Source organism: Haliaeetus leucocephalus, unplaced genomic scaffold (assembly GCF_000737465.1).
Source record: "Haliaeetus leucocephalus isolate CR32 unplaced genomic scaffold, Haliaeetus_leucocephalus-4.0 Scaffold68, whole genome shotgun sequence".
NCBI classification, from domain to species: domain Eukaryota; kingdom Metazoa; phylum Chordata; class Aves; order Accipitriformes; family Accipitridae; genus Haliaeetus; species Haliaeetus leucocephalus.
This window is the reverse complement of record NW_010972504.1, coordinates 2678909-2693344: the sequence shown is the minus strand read 5'-3', so window position 1 is coordinate 2693344 and position 14436 is coordinate 2678909. Positions and strand designations below refer to the sequence as shown.

Genomic DNA, 14436 nt, shown 5'->3' with positions numbered 1-14436 from the left:
GGTCACAGGAAAGGCAGAAGTGGTGCTACACAGACACGCAGGGAAATTCAGGGGTCTGCACTTACTGCGCAGACACCCCGAAGGTCAGTGCACGTTTTAGAACAACATTGCCTTACAGAGCTGCATCGCTGCACCTTGCAAGAGTTGCTTTTGCTCGTGAATCAAGGCCGTGAGAGGCTCTTGATATTTGCTTGTATTTCACTTCATCAGGAAAAGAGGGAGGAGGGAAAAGAAAGAGGGGGGATGCCTGAATTACGTAATGCCTATGTGGGCAGAAGGGTGCGATTGTGTGAGACAAAGGAGAGCACTTGGCAATAATGACTAATCGTCCCATGTGTTAAGGCACCTGCCTCCGAATAAACTTGCTTCTCTTCTGTAATTAATGAGATGGCATTTCCTGAGTTCCAGCTTCCGTAGATTTCTGTTGCCTGCTCCAGAGTCCATTGCTCTGAATACCAGAAGCAGAGCAGGAAGGAGGGAGGAATTTATCAGTTCAAGAGGCACGATGGCCCCTTGCTTTGCAAACTTATTGTATCCCCAGGTAGAAGTGCAGCTCTTCACGAAGGGATGGGAGAGCAGAGTCTGTTCGGGAGGGTTTGCCCGCGTGCTGACGCTCTCTGTGTGCTCACAGAGCTGTCTGGGTCTCTGAGTGGAACATGCTTCCAAACATCTCCTAAAGGGCACACAAGGCACGCTGGGTTAGGGCTGATACTGTGGCACAAACCCAGCAGCGCAGCTCAGCAGTCATTCAACCGCAGAGAGAAACGCCACCAGAAACTCCAACCCTTCCCAGCCCTCCTCCACAATGGAAAGCTGGTGGTGGGGAGGTTGCTCTGCTTCCAGCTGTGCATGGATCGCATGGGGAAGGCCAGCATTGGAACAGATCTCCTCCCAGGGACCTGGGTTCAGTGGGTGCAGATCACTTCAGCATTAAGAAAGTCTGTGCTGAAAAACTTAAGCAGTGACCCTTCTTTTGGGCTTGAGCTAAACCTGGTTCTTCAAGTTTATCCCAGGGCATAGAGACCACAGGTCTGACTGTGAACCTGAGCTGTGTGGCCCAAAATGGATTAAAGGATTCCCCTGTGGGGTAACCTAGCTGCTCCTTCCTCCAGGTGCCTGCCAGAGCTCCTCATGACAGGGATTTTAAATAATTTTTGAGTCTAACTTTTCAAAGCTTTACTGTTGCTAGCAGTTTGCCTGGCAGTGGCACAGGGGACTTCCCATCTAATCAATCCCAACCATGACTTCTGATTTCCACCTTGTGTCCACAGCTGAAGAAGTGACCCCTGGCACTAGAACTAACCTCCTCCAAGTTCTTGAACTCTGCACTGCTTTCATCCACGGATTCATCATAGATGGAGAGCTCTGTCTGGTTTGGCATCTGTGCAGGAAAGAATCAAATCCACAAATTAGCAGAGTGCAGGGTTGAAAGGAATGAAAAAAATTACTAACCCAGGCTTAAAACATCACACGTGCTCAAAGGGAAATGCCCAGGAAGAAGGGGCACAGAAGGAATCCTCTTTCAATTGTTTATCTCCTCTGACTGAGCTGGCATTTACATATCTCTCTGCCGAGGTATGAGATACTTTAACTTACTCTCATGAGATAACTGGCTAACACTGCCCTGGTTCCAACTCCAGTTACCATGCAATAAACCAACCCATGTTTGGGGGAATAGCCTGTCTGACCCTGTGTTGTCAGCATGTGCCACATTCCTGCTTCAGCCTTTTCTCCTCCCACCAAGGGAAGCATACATGGATGCTGGGGCTATTCAAGGACAGGGACATGTGCTTTGCCTTCATTTCCGAGGGCTAAATTCTGCCTTTGTGTACAGCTGCATGTTCCAGCCAACACCAAACTGAGGGCATAGTGCTGGAACAGATCTTTTGGCTTCTCCAGGCTGGGACAACATTCATCTCCCAGCTAGGGGTTTGCAGAAGACATTTACACTTCTGAATTCCCATTGAAATCAATTCAGTCAGTAGGTACTTGGCCCATACATGAGAATTAGGAGATGAAATATTTTGTTGGATTTAGACCTTTGCCACTTGAGATAAATAAGAAACTTATATTAGGTGCAGTATTGAGTTGTTATTCTTCCTTTCTGCTGATGCAGTGTGTAAACCTAATAGTACAGTACTGTGAGCTGGAGAAAGACTGGGGAGCAAGTTTACCTCTTCTAAGATGGGCGGGTGGACAACTTCTTTGATATTGGCCAGTGCAAACAAAACAGCATCATGGATCGTCAAGAAGATGTGACTTCGGTCCAGGCCTCCTTCCTCAAAGACTCCACCTGTGCTAATGTCATTGTACACCTGAGCTGAAGAAATGAAAAGCACATGAACAAGAAGGAAACCAAAGAAGGAAGCCTTTGATAGTGCACATGGCTGACGGTGGTCCTCTGAGCTAAAGCAAGGCTGGGATGCATAAGGAAGAAGCAGGTTTGCTATAGAAAGGAGAGTGTAGGGATCTATTTTTCTATGTGCTAAATGTGATGGTGTTCCAGTCATATCACTTCCCAAATGAAAGGACCTATTTCACACACAGAGAACAGTGTTTTCTTTCTTCTGTTCTCTTCTTTCATCTGTTCTGGTTTGGTCCAACAAAAAGCTGACAGCTCACACAGTTTGCATAAAGAACACAAAAAGATCTCCTGTCTGTCAGGAGCACATAAATGGGGGAAGTTCACATGGAAATGTGTTCTTCGTGGATTCTTACCATGCACGTTTGCCAAGAACACTTTAATCCCAATCTTCTGATAACTGGAACACAACTAGAAGGGATGAGAGGGGAGAGAGAGGATTAATAACACTGCTGCTCCAGTTTTGTGTTTAGACATAAAGTCTTTTATCCAGGGCTTTACACGTATCCTGGGGAAGGTGAAGGAGAAAGCCACACAAACCTTCTCTTGAGGAGGGTAAACATCTTTATCTGAGTTGCCCAAGAGAGTAGAAGGTACCTGGTTGATGTGTTGCTTGGCTACGTTTGTAGTACAGAACTAACCTTGCCCAGTGCTTTTGTGCCCATGAGGTCAACAAAACACACTCCACTCATGTCCAGAATGATGGTGTGAAAGCTGATATAGGGTGGTGCTGTCATCATAGGGTCAACATCTGCTGTGGGCATGACACTGAATGTGCTTCCTTGCAGAGTAGTGGTACTGCCCAGCTCGCTGGAGGTGTGCACTTGCCCAGCACCGTTGGCAGGTGGACGGAATGTGACATAGGAGATGCTGGCACCATTAGCAGTCGTCTGGTTGTTATTGGTATCTGTTGGAGAGGTGCTTTCAAAGTCTTTCTGGAGCTCTTGCAAAGACAAGGTCTACAGCAAAGCAGAAATGCACAGTCAGGGCAGGGCAGAATTATCAGCACAAGCTGAGATCCTGACACGTGAATGCACCTATTCAGTGGAGTGAAGTGTTTTAATCTGGACTAACTCCAGCCTGGTGCTAGACTTGGGCTGGACTGAATGTCCCTTGGGGTTGGAGTATGTTAGGTTAATTTTAAATGATTCCTGTTCACATGCTTCAAGACTGCTCAGCAATGCAAACCAAATGAAGCTGGGATGACTGGGAAATGTGCTTCAAAGGGGCACTTTTGAACTGAAATGCTGACATAGATGCATCCTTAGAGAAAGAGGGCAAGCCCAGTTTCTAGCAAATTGTTCACCATGTTTCCATTCTAGCCGTCTCTGTGGCTTTCTTGCTCCCAGCCATTTCCAGTTCTCCTGCATCTTAAAGTTTTGGCTGTTGGGAGGAATGGAGATGTGGATGGGAAGGAAAGAGGGCAAGAGGTGGTAAATGTGGCTAGGAAGACAGTGCAGAAAATCCTATGTCAAGAGGAACTGTTTGATGGGGACTTGGAGTCTTATTCATCAACACAGGAACCCAAACTGAGTTACCTTGTTCTGCCTCAATAAGAATTTTGGTATCTTTGTTGGTGGTTGTGCTGTCCCCTTCTCCTGCCGCTTCACATATTTCTTCCTGGCTAAGTACACTTTACCAGGATCCACGCCGGTCTGTGGAAAAGAGAGGGAGTTTTATCTGAAAAAGTCCGTTCAGTCCCGTAGTCAGGGGCTGCTGTTTCTTTCCTGCTGTTTCCCAGCCTGTGGCATGTGGCACAGGAGGACAGCGCCAGCTGTACACCGGAGTGAGGTGATCCTGACGGCCACCAAACAACATCTTCAGTAACTCAGGGTACCTGCACATGCAGGGAGGAGACACTTGCAGTAGCAGGATGACTCTGCTCTGGCAGAGCTTGGAGGAGGATACCTGCCAGGATGCAGGCATAACCTCTAAAAATGAGGTCTACAAACAGTCCTGAAGATCAGGGAGAAAAAGATGGAAGAGTAGAGGATGGACGTGACCATCTTTCGTGAACATCCTAGGCTTAATTATCTCCACGGAGCAATACAGGAGAGAGCAAGGGCCATTTGGGATTGGCTGCAAGCAGAAATTTATTAGAGCATTGCTCACCTTGGCTATAATCTTCTCACGGAATATCTCTGAGTTGGCAAAATACAGTGGCGAGCAGTAGGTCACAATTTTAATCCCATTAAGTTCGTGTACCTGCAACAGAGACAAGAGCTCAAACCACGCCTGACGGGGTGTGTGTGGCGTGCAGGGTGGCTGGGATTTTGGCCAGTAGATAACTGGGACGGTCAAACTGAACAGGAGCTCTCCTGCTACCTCTGGAACAGGCAGCAAAAAACCTTGCTGAGACAGAAACATGGACTTGAGTTTCCTGATCACATTGGGTACCAGTGGCAAAGAACAGCATTTTCTCTGAGGATGCTTTAGTTTCTGCTTACCTTGTTGTAGGCTTTAGGGTTCTTGTAGATGTCAGTGGAAGTTACTTGGCCCAGGGCAGAGCCGTTACGGCTAGGAGAGAAGAGGCGATCAGAATTAGAGTAAATGTTGCAAGGGAAGAAAACTGCTTTGCTTCACATTCCATACCAGGATTTGAAAATTTGCTTTATGAAAATACTTAGATTTCATCCCTGCAGAGTCTACAGGGCAAAAAAGAGTCAGCAGTTTGAGATCCCAGGCTCGGAAATATTAATAAAGGGCTTTGATGGATTAAAAATGGTGTGAAAACTTCACGCCAGTCTCTGCGCATATATGGGGCTTTTTCTTTTTATGAGCAGGATTTTCTGCTGGGAACTATGCAGGTAGCTTCTCGTGCTGAAGTAAATACCTGCAGACTTCCCCCTGCCTTGGGATGTGCACATTGCTAACTGTGCACAGGAGTGAGAATGCAGGCAGTAAATTAGCGCCTGCCATTCCTGTTTGCACATTCCAGGGGCTGGGGAGGACACCTGCACTCCCCCAGGCTCCTGCCGCACGTTCCTTCGAAACATGGGCCAGAGGTCGGTTATAAAAATAATCTGTCGTTTATTCTGCAACTGGGAGATTTTTCTTCTCTTTTGGTTTTTTTTTTTGTAGCTACACTGGTACTTACAACTGGGTATGGAAAACCACAACCAGCACGGAAAATCCCACGCCCACAGCAACTCCATAGGGAAGGCTCAGGAAGAAAGCGGACAAGAAGCTCACCAGCCAGACCAACTGCAGAAAGAGAAGAGCATGGCAGATAATTTTACTGTACCACAGGCTGGAGCATGGTGATGGATGGAAAATGGCAATGTGCTGATATTCTGGACCTCAAGAGCTACACAGCTGAGGATCAAAAGACCAAGGCCTGAATTCTGCAGCTATTCTAATGATACAGTTTATTGCACGCTTTCGTGTGAAACATCACTGCTGGGAAGCTTGCCAGAAGCCCCATTTTTTCAGCTGTAAAAGCAGCTAGTGCATAAGACCCGCACCACTCATTCAGTTCAAAAAGCATCAGCCTAACTAGTCAGGAAAAGGCTCCTGCAGATCAGACCATCTGATGCTCAGTAACTGCTCCTAACCCCAAGAAAGCTCCTGCTGTCAGAGCATTTCAGGAGGAATGAGCATCGATCTGAAAACCGTCTGAGCACCTACTATAAATGACCTGAACACAGAGCAAATTTGATGACAAAGTATGACAGAGCATACCAAGTCCTGCTCCACCTCTCAGCTCAGAGCTCTGTCATTTGTCATTTTTATGTATTAGCACTCGAGCATCTCCCTCCGTATGAGATTAGTCCTGCCTAAGCGTATAAACATGCCCTCTGAGAATAATTATCAGGTTATTACAATCCCATCCTCAAAACTGATAAAACCTAACTTTGACCTTGGACAAATCAGGGTAACTTTGATGACTTCGGCATCTTAATTTATATGCATTGTGCATATAAATGTCAAGTAAGGGCTTCCCTCCATCCAGACTTCACACTGGGCTGTATCTGTGGAGTGATCCCTGCAGTTAGCGCTGAAACACAACCAGACTTGAGGTAATGAACACTGATGGTCTGACATCACCCAGAAATGGAGTTTCCCATTTTGGGACAGGACACTGAATCTAGTTCAAATTCCAGGGAGATTAAGGTCAGGGGAATACCGTTCACTCCATTGGCATCTGCCTGGTCCCCACGCTCCCTACACCTATAGGCTGTCTGTGGTTGCTGGTAGCAAGAGCTTTGTTCCAGCAGCTCAGTGGGAACAGCACAGCCAGGTCAGTGGGTCTGGCTGTGCCATGGAGGAGGGATGATTCATGTGGGGCAAATCAAAGAGGTTTCTGAGAGCCGTTCACCTCCGCTGTGGTGGCCAAGTCTGGCAGAGACACGCTGGCAGGGTGTTCCCCAGGCAGCACCATGCATCTCCGCTCAGTCCACTGTCTGCTCAGGTGTCTGCCTGGACTTTGCGCTGGGGGCTATGGAGCCCGTGGGGCCGGTCTGTGCTCCCCTCTGTGAGCTCTGATAAAAGGCAATAACTTCACCTGCCCTCGCATGAACTGCCAGAGCTGACCGAGACCTTCCATCCTACCAGCAGGCATCAGCAGAACCCATTCAGAGATGTGCTTAAACTGCCATAAACGACTCCCGACAGAGAATTGCATCTTCCCATCAGCAACTTTCCCACTCTGCTGGTTCTTGCCTGCATAACCACGTCAGCTCAGATGTCGCACATCCCTGGTCCAGTTAGTCTGCTGGGATCACTCCTAAGCATGGACCATTTTTTTGTAGCTCATGCCCTGTGCTGGAGTGTGCCTTCATGTCATGATCACACTCCTGTGAAATCTCTGCCTGGACTGCTAACCCATCTCTTGTCCAGCACCTGTTTGAACAGTATTTTGGGAAAGCTCTTGATGACTCAGGTCAGCCCCTTTGGACTCCCGATTTCTCCGATAAGGCGGTTTGTCGGGACCTGACAGGATATTGGCTCAGTGTCCACACACACCACTCAGCCGTGGGAGTCCTGTTCAAACACTGTCTTTTTATGTCAGACATTTCCAAATTCCGTTCTCACTCCCCTGCACCCCCTGCCTGGGTTTATACATCAACCAGTGCCTGGAGTCCTTATCGCTGTGAAGGGCTCTCCTCACCCTGGAGGGCTATTGTGTGAGTTTTTAAGTCATGACTCCCAGATATTGAGCAGGGCCGGTTTGGCTAGTTCTGGGCAAACAGGCTCCCGCAGTTGATTGGCATTTAAACAGAGCAGGTAATAGTTCAGGCCTCTCTGATATGTGCGCTAAGCATGAGAGTGCTCAGCTGGGCAGGACAGGCTCCGCTGCTGCTCGGGACCTCATTGGCGAGTGGTTGGAAGCACGATCGCACCGAGAGAGTGAAACCCACCTTCTGCAAAAGCCTGCCAGGGGGCTAGTCTGCTCGCCCTGCCTCTGCCTCACGCAGCCCTGGGCTGAGCAGCCAGTGTAAGGCAGGCGGATGCCTCCCACCCGTCCCCAGGCACTCACGCAGTCCAGCTTGCTCTTCTTCCACAGGTAGAAGGGATCAGCCAGCTGCTTGAGGGAGTTTTTCAGGTTCACCGCGATCAGGGCTCCCAGGACAGACTGCGGAGGAGAGGGGACTGTATCAGCTAGGATGCGGGTATACAGTGTGGATGTGCCACGTTTTGCAGCAGGTGCTTTCTGCAGTGTCTGCCTTCCTTGGTCCAGTTACCGCAAGGGAATGGGAAAGGGTGATGCTCACAAAGATCCCGCTTGGAGCCGAGTATGGTAATTTAGACTACTCTTGCTTCCAGAGACTCAGTGCAGACAGGACCCCAGGCCAGGAGCAAATGGTGCTGTGCGGCAGTTTGCATCAGGGGTTTTTGGAGCAAGGCTGTGCCTTCGCTTGGGTGTGTAGAGTATGCGATGCAATGGCCACGCTGTCTGCACAGTTTGTGTTACCTTTGGAAGAGGTTCAAGGTAGATCCCCAGAGCCAGCATGGTCACCATAACCACCAAGGCCACAAAGAAACTTGCCACCTGCAACAGAGAAAGAAATCACTTCAGCAAACGTCAAGGTCTTCTTAAACCCCCTCTGGGTCTTTCGTCTCCCGCTGCTTCAGCCAATGGCAAAACTGGTCACTGCAGTATTTTATGTGAGCAGACAATTGCCTCCGAGAAGTAGGCTAGGATTTTGCAGATCTCACAGATAACCCCAAAATTCCCTCACGTGGTAGTTCTGCTCAATCGGGGGAGCCAGACTGGGAATGCAGATTTACAGCCCTACATCTGCGACCAATCCAAAGAACCATCCAGGGAACAAAATGGGGTTGGGGAAGGAGGAAATTCTGCTTTAACAACAGCAACGTGAAGCACTTATATATGGAGCTTCTCCAGACCCGCAGCAGCGATGTCAGGCTGGCAGCTTGCAGCAGCTATAGGGGTTTGTGGTCAAGTAGGGTCACGTAGGGAAGAGAGGAGGAGGAGGTACTAACTTGTGATTTCCCTCCTGCCCCATCGACGGCGAGAGTGACAGAGAGAGCACAGCAGATCACGTGGATTTTGAAGAAGGATCCAAAGAAGTTGCTGCAGCCCAGGGCCAGCATTTCCTGCGGAGATGGGGGAACATGGTCATCAGAAAGGACAGCTGCCCGTCCTGCCCTGCCAACGCGTGTGAGCTGCCAGGCAGGAGAGCAGGTACCCGAGTCTGGGGTTTGCGTGGCCAGGGAAGGGACCTGGGTTCCCTACGGTGTGTCCCAGACCCTTTCCTTCCAGTAAGAGCTGGGATGGGCTCTGATATAGCAGGGAAACCTGGAAGCACAATTCCACATAAACACGTTGTCATCTGTTGACACACTAAGGGCAGGGCTTCATGTGGTATGTGTGGCTGTTATTGAAAACTGCCACTGTGCCAGTGATGACAAAAGAGGATTATTTAATGTCCTGCCTCTTACAGTATCTGGGTGACACACCAGGAATCCAGGTCTTTCTCTGCTTGGTGAAAAATACATGCACCTCATTGTGCTTCAACAACCTGCAAAAATGCCATCTGTGCCAGCACTCAGGGCTGAAGCCTCAGGTCAGGAGGGAGAGCAAAGCAGAGAGCTCAGCCTAAAGTTTTCTTCCCTTTTGCAGTCTCTCTCCAGTCCATGGGAGATGGATCTGCCATATCCTTTCAACCCCCACATGGCAAGCTGCCACGTGAGCCTGCATGCATGGGAGCAGCACGTCTGTTTTAAGCAGGGCACGTTTGAAAGCTTCCCATTCATGCAGCGAGGTTTTCCTTTCACGCCTGAGAGCAAGGGGAACAGTCTTTGCGTCCTTCCAGACCAAGCGTTACCTGGTTGGGGTCCACGTCGTAGCCATGCTTGGCTGCCAGCGTTCTCCCCATGGCTAAGTTGATCACGTAGCTCACGATGGCGAGCGAGAAAGCTGTGCCGATCATGTCTTTCCACTTGTTCACCAGGGGCAGGGTTGGCGCTGGGAACCTGCACTCAGAGTGGAGGCGAGAAGCAGTTGTGACACTAGTGTTCGGAGGCCGGTGAAGTGGGTGAGGAGCTTGTATGTTCAGGAATGACATAATCCGTGTCTACACCATGGACAGCTTGAGTGGATGGTGGCAGTTGTGTAACAGGGTGCAGCAGTGCTGCCTGACAGTCCTGGAAGGGGACTGTCATACAGCAGGGAAGAGTGAGCTGTTTTCCAGGCTGCAGGAGGAGGAGGAGGAAGGAAAATTATCTGGAAGTTGAGTAAGACCTGCACATGCACTTACCCCATGCTGATCTTCCCAACTACTGGCATGCCGTACTTCTTGGGCATGTTGAAGCTGCCAGAGATTGCAGTCGCAACTATTACCTGAAAGTACAGAGAATAAAAGAGCAGTAAGCAGAAAGAGCATGAGCTCTCTCAGAAGCATTAAGCTTGCTGTGCTCCTGGGGCTGACATTAGAAAATTAGCACCAAATTCAGGCTTGGAAAGGAGAGGACCTCCCCAGCAGGAGTTGTGTTCCTCATCCTCAGCATCACCAGGATGCAGGTACAGTCTAACAGGGATGACCTGAGCATCAGAGGTATCCTCCATGAGGATGGCCCAATTTCTGACCCCAACCCACATGAGGGTCATGTCATATTCACTGTGTAGATGCTCTACATGATGGACCCTCTGTGAGCACAAGTGGGTGTCCCAGGGCTGTAAGGCGAGGGGAGGGTCTGTCTCCTGGAGGGTCCGAGGGACAGCTCACACGTCACTTACAATGATGATCTCCATGGGGATGGGCATCCGGATCTTTTTCATGTACTTTAGGTTGAGCTCCTTGACAATGATCAGGAGCACAGCACTGACCAAGGCATAGACCAGGGAGGCCATGTTGGTTTTGGGCAGACCTTTACAAATATCAATGAATGTCTAAAGGGGAGAGAAGAGGAGAAAGTGTCATAGGGAACCAGAGACTCTGGACAAGCACAATGGAGAACACTTTTTACCATAATCAACTGCAAACACCCCGAGATGTGACGAGGGTGAGAGAAATGCTAGAAACCCTGCTGCTGAGAGATCAGCAGCCAGCCCTGAGTCTGTGCTGTCCAGTGAAATGCAGTTCTAGCTGCATCAATGAGGATGCATCCATGGAAGATGCAGGAAAGCCCAGGAATGGGTAAACCTGTCCACGGGAAAAGTTTCTGTTGCTAACAATTTTGCAAGACGCCTGTTGTAAAGCAACACAGTTCATATTCTCCCCAAATCGCAGACCCATTTCATTATATCTGATTAGAAACTAGCAGACAAGGGCTCAGATAATACTGTATAGGAAATACAATGGCAGCAGCGTAGGTGTGCTGGGCAGGGAGTGGTGCAGACAGGCGTATTCCCCCTCCCTCCACCCTTTCCCTCTCTCCAAGCCCCCCCTTTTCCTTGCATGGGTGGCAGTGATGCCTGCGGTGTGGATTGTCACTGGGGGAGGAGGTGCAGGGAAGGCCCTTGTCCAGAGCACCCACTTACATAGACGATAGCTAAGGGCCCGGTGTAAGATGGGACTGTCAAGCCGAAGACGTACTTGAGCACGGAGATGAGGATCTGCAACCCTGCTGCTGTCATGAAGCCCCTGATGAAAGACTCTGAGAGGTAGATAGCAACAAAGCCAAACTGCACGAATCCCAGGCACAGCTAGGGTAGGACAGACAAGGCGTTATTAGAAGCGTGCCAGCCCGAAAGGGCGAGGTGCAGAGCCTGAGCGTGCCTGTGTCGGGCAGGCTGCTCTGCTGGGAAGAAGGGTGCATCCCTCCCACGCAGCCACGGCACGTGCTGGGCTGAGCAGACCGGTCCGTAGCAGGGGTGGGGAGAGGAAAGCTGCAGGGTGCTGGGGTGTCATCACTGGCTGCGATCCTGCCCCAGGAGATCACCCTTGGCTAGTCCGTTTGGAGAATTTCACACCAAGACTGCAGCTGGGGTGGGATCCCCAAAAACCTCTATGCTGAGGCATCATCCACTTAGAAGTGGGGCCTCTTCTAGCATCTGCTACCACCGTCTCTGCTCCTGAGAGAGAGTTTGGCTGACTCCGTGTGGGTCAGCTCTGGACAGAGGACACAGCACAGGCGGTGCAGCGAGTCCTTACTTGTATGATGGCTGTCAGGCAGGCTAACGTGGCAGAGATCTCCAGCCTGGCTGCTTCCAGGGCTGTGGTATTCACAGTGGTCTCATTGGTAGTATGGTTGAAGTACTGGAAGTCTGACTCCGGAGCCAGCTCATTGCAGACGTTGCCAACAATAATGCTGATGACAGCAAAAGTACCTACAGCACAACACAGTGATGTCAGTAGTTTTCTCTGGAGAGCATCCTGTCCTGGAAGGCACTTGGACAGGTTAGGCTGTCCAGACCAAACCACTCAGCCCATCACCGCAGGCAGCCCCATGGCAAGATGCGGCAATAGTTCACTGGGGTGAGATCCTGCTGTGCAGCCAGAATCAGGGATCCCGTAAACCCCTGATGGACCAAACATACCCAAAAGTCTCTGTTCTGGGACACACCAAGTATTGCCAGCCAGTATTTAACTGCCCTGTGCAGACAATTGCTCTGCAGACTCTTACCTGGGACCATCTGATGGATACCGCCAAGGAAGAGGTATGTTACCAAGGGGAAGAAGGAGGAGTAGAGCCCGTTGACGGGAGGCAGATTGGCCAGCAGTGCAAAGGCCATCCCTGGAAAACACCAAGGAAATGGGCAGGTCACCCAGGTCTCTGCAGCTGGTGTCAGCCCCCTGCCCTGCTCACACTCACATCAGCTCCAAGAAGGTGCCGTGGCCAGCACAGACTGCTGCTTTCTGGGCAGGAGAGGCCAAAGAGGCCAGGGAAGGGCACCGCAGAGAAATATAGGGATAGCCAGGTCAGAGGTAGAGCTTAGGTTTATACATGTCAGCAGTAAAGGTAGCTAACCCCCCCAGACTGGACATCAGCTGTCATCTGCAGACCTTTACTTGAACTGGCAAAGTGCTGTCCCCTCTTGGTGACCCAGAAAGTCGTTGCGTCTCACCTTGTGGCACTTGAATCGTCCCCGCACTGAGCCCACCGAGAACATCAGGCAAAATGTAGTCCTTAATTTTATACTTGGGAAGCCACACAAGTATTGGGAACAGGCTAAAGAGGATGAGTTTGAATCTGGAAGCTGAACATCTAAGGGAGATTAAAAAAAAAATAACGCAAATAAGTAAAGAAGGAAGGAAGCAAGTGAGCTGGGAAGTGAGCAAGCAAGGGATCAAGGAAGAATCTTTCTAGGAATGTCTCAGCCTTTCTCCCACACCAAATCCTGAGCCCAATATTTGGCGCACAGCCCTCCCCTGCAAGTGTGAGGCTCTTGCAGTTAACTAGCTGGACATGCCATGGAGGATTATTGTAGGGATGTTCCTGACTCGGTGGAAGGTCTCCAATGCTGCCACAGCTGGAAGGAGAACCTGCACAAAGTGAAGGATTTTGCTCCCCAATATGTTGATACCCTTCAGACAGGGGATAGGAAAGCCATGGAGAGGAAACACAGCTCAGAGATTCATGGGGCAGTTGGACAGAGCCAAAGATGAACTTTTTCAGGTGCTTGGTCAAAAAACCCCAAGTGTCTCTGAAAGAAGAAGATTGTTTCTGGGTGGGTTGGCACATGCAGCATCTCACATCTCTGCCTGCTAACACGTATGTTCGCTCTCTTTCATGTATTACTGCCTTCATTTTTCCAGGAAATGGAGCTAGATTTCCAAGACAACAATCAGCAGGATTATTCATCTTTCTTTGCATGATTTTTCATCTTTAAGAAAAGCCAGTACTGTTTTTAATCAGAAAGTTGATAAAAGGAAATCCCAGCTGGAAAGCTTAAAGAAATAATCCGCACACCCATACCTACATCACCGATAATGCCTTTTTCATTCTTAAAAAAAATTGGGAAACAGAACCCCAAATCCCGAATTCACTTGGTGCAAACTGTTCCGCTTATTTGCCCTACAGTGTAACAGCTGAGGCAGTGAAAAGTCTAACCAGTTTCACTTGCTTCAGTACAATTTGCATTTCTCCTGTGCCTTTCATCCATCAAAGCCCTGAAGATCATGGAGAAGGTTTCCCAGGATAAAAATGGGAGCTATATACCCAGGTCTGAATTATATCCCAATTCCAGACCAAATCTGATTTACATTTGCCCCAGCTATAGCATTCTATGTTACCTGAAAAGGTTTTTCAATTTTTCCCCAACGGGGTAACTTCTACTTTTCTTCTCAAACTCTTCATCGAAGAGGCTGACCGAATATGCAGGACGTTCGATGACATAGCGAGGCCTGGCGTGGTTCATCTCTGGATCATTTAAATTTTTCCCAGAAAAAAAGAAAAAGCAAAGCCAAGAATGTGACTGGAGCTGGCCCCACCTGCAGTATAACAGACCGGACACCTCCAGCGTCTGGGAGCCCTCCCCGAACATCTCCACCCTAAATAGTTTCCCCGTGGCGCAGAGGCAGGTCCTGGGAGTGGCTTCTCCCAGCACCGGGGGCTGCTGCTCCCCGGCACAGGGAGTTTTTACCAGCTATTTTGAGGTGATGCTAATGAGCAATGCCGCACCAAGGGGACCGGAGCGTGTCCTGGATTGTCTGGCAGATGAGCAT

General features: G+C 49.6%; 1 protein-coding gene across 1 annotated transcript; it reads right to left on the bottom strand.

Moving 5' to 3' along the window:
* Positions 1 to 605: 605 nt before the first annotated feature.
* SLC26A9 (solute carrier family 26 (anion exchanger), member 9) lies at positions 606 to 14129 on the bottom strand. The gene is made up of 20 exons (XM_010579269.1): positions 14005 to 14129; positions 12837 to 12976; positions 12395 to 12505; positions 11923 to 12098; positions 11310 to 11474; positions 10566 to 10718; positions 10087 to 10169; positions 9655 to 9802; positions 8810 to 8923; positions 8277 to 8354; positions 7842 to 7937; positions 5460 to 5566; positions 4810 to 4879; positions 4475 to 4567; positions 3901 to 4017; positions 3004 to 3321; positions 2719 to 2773; positions 2175 to 2320; positions 1304 to 1381; positions 606 to 673 (listed from the first exon to the last, which is right to left on the bottom strand). Exons 1-20 carry the CDS (start codon positions 14127 to 14129, stop codon positions 626 to 628), a joined length of 2421 nt encoding a protein of 806 aa, XP_010577571.1. The 3' UTR covers positions 606 to 625.
* Between the last annotated feature and the right edge of the window lie 307 nt (positions 14130 to 14436).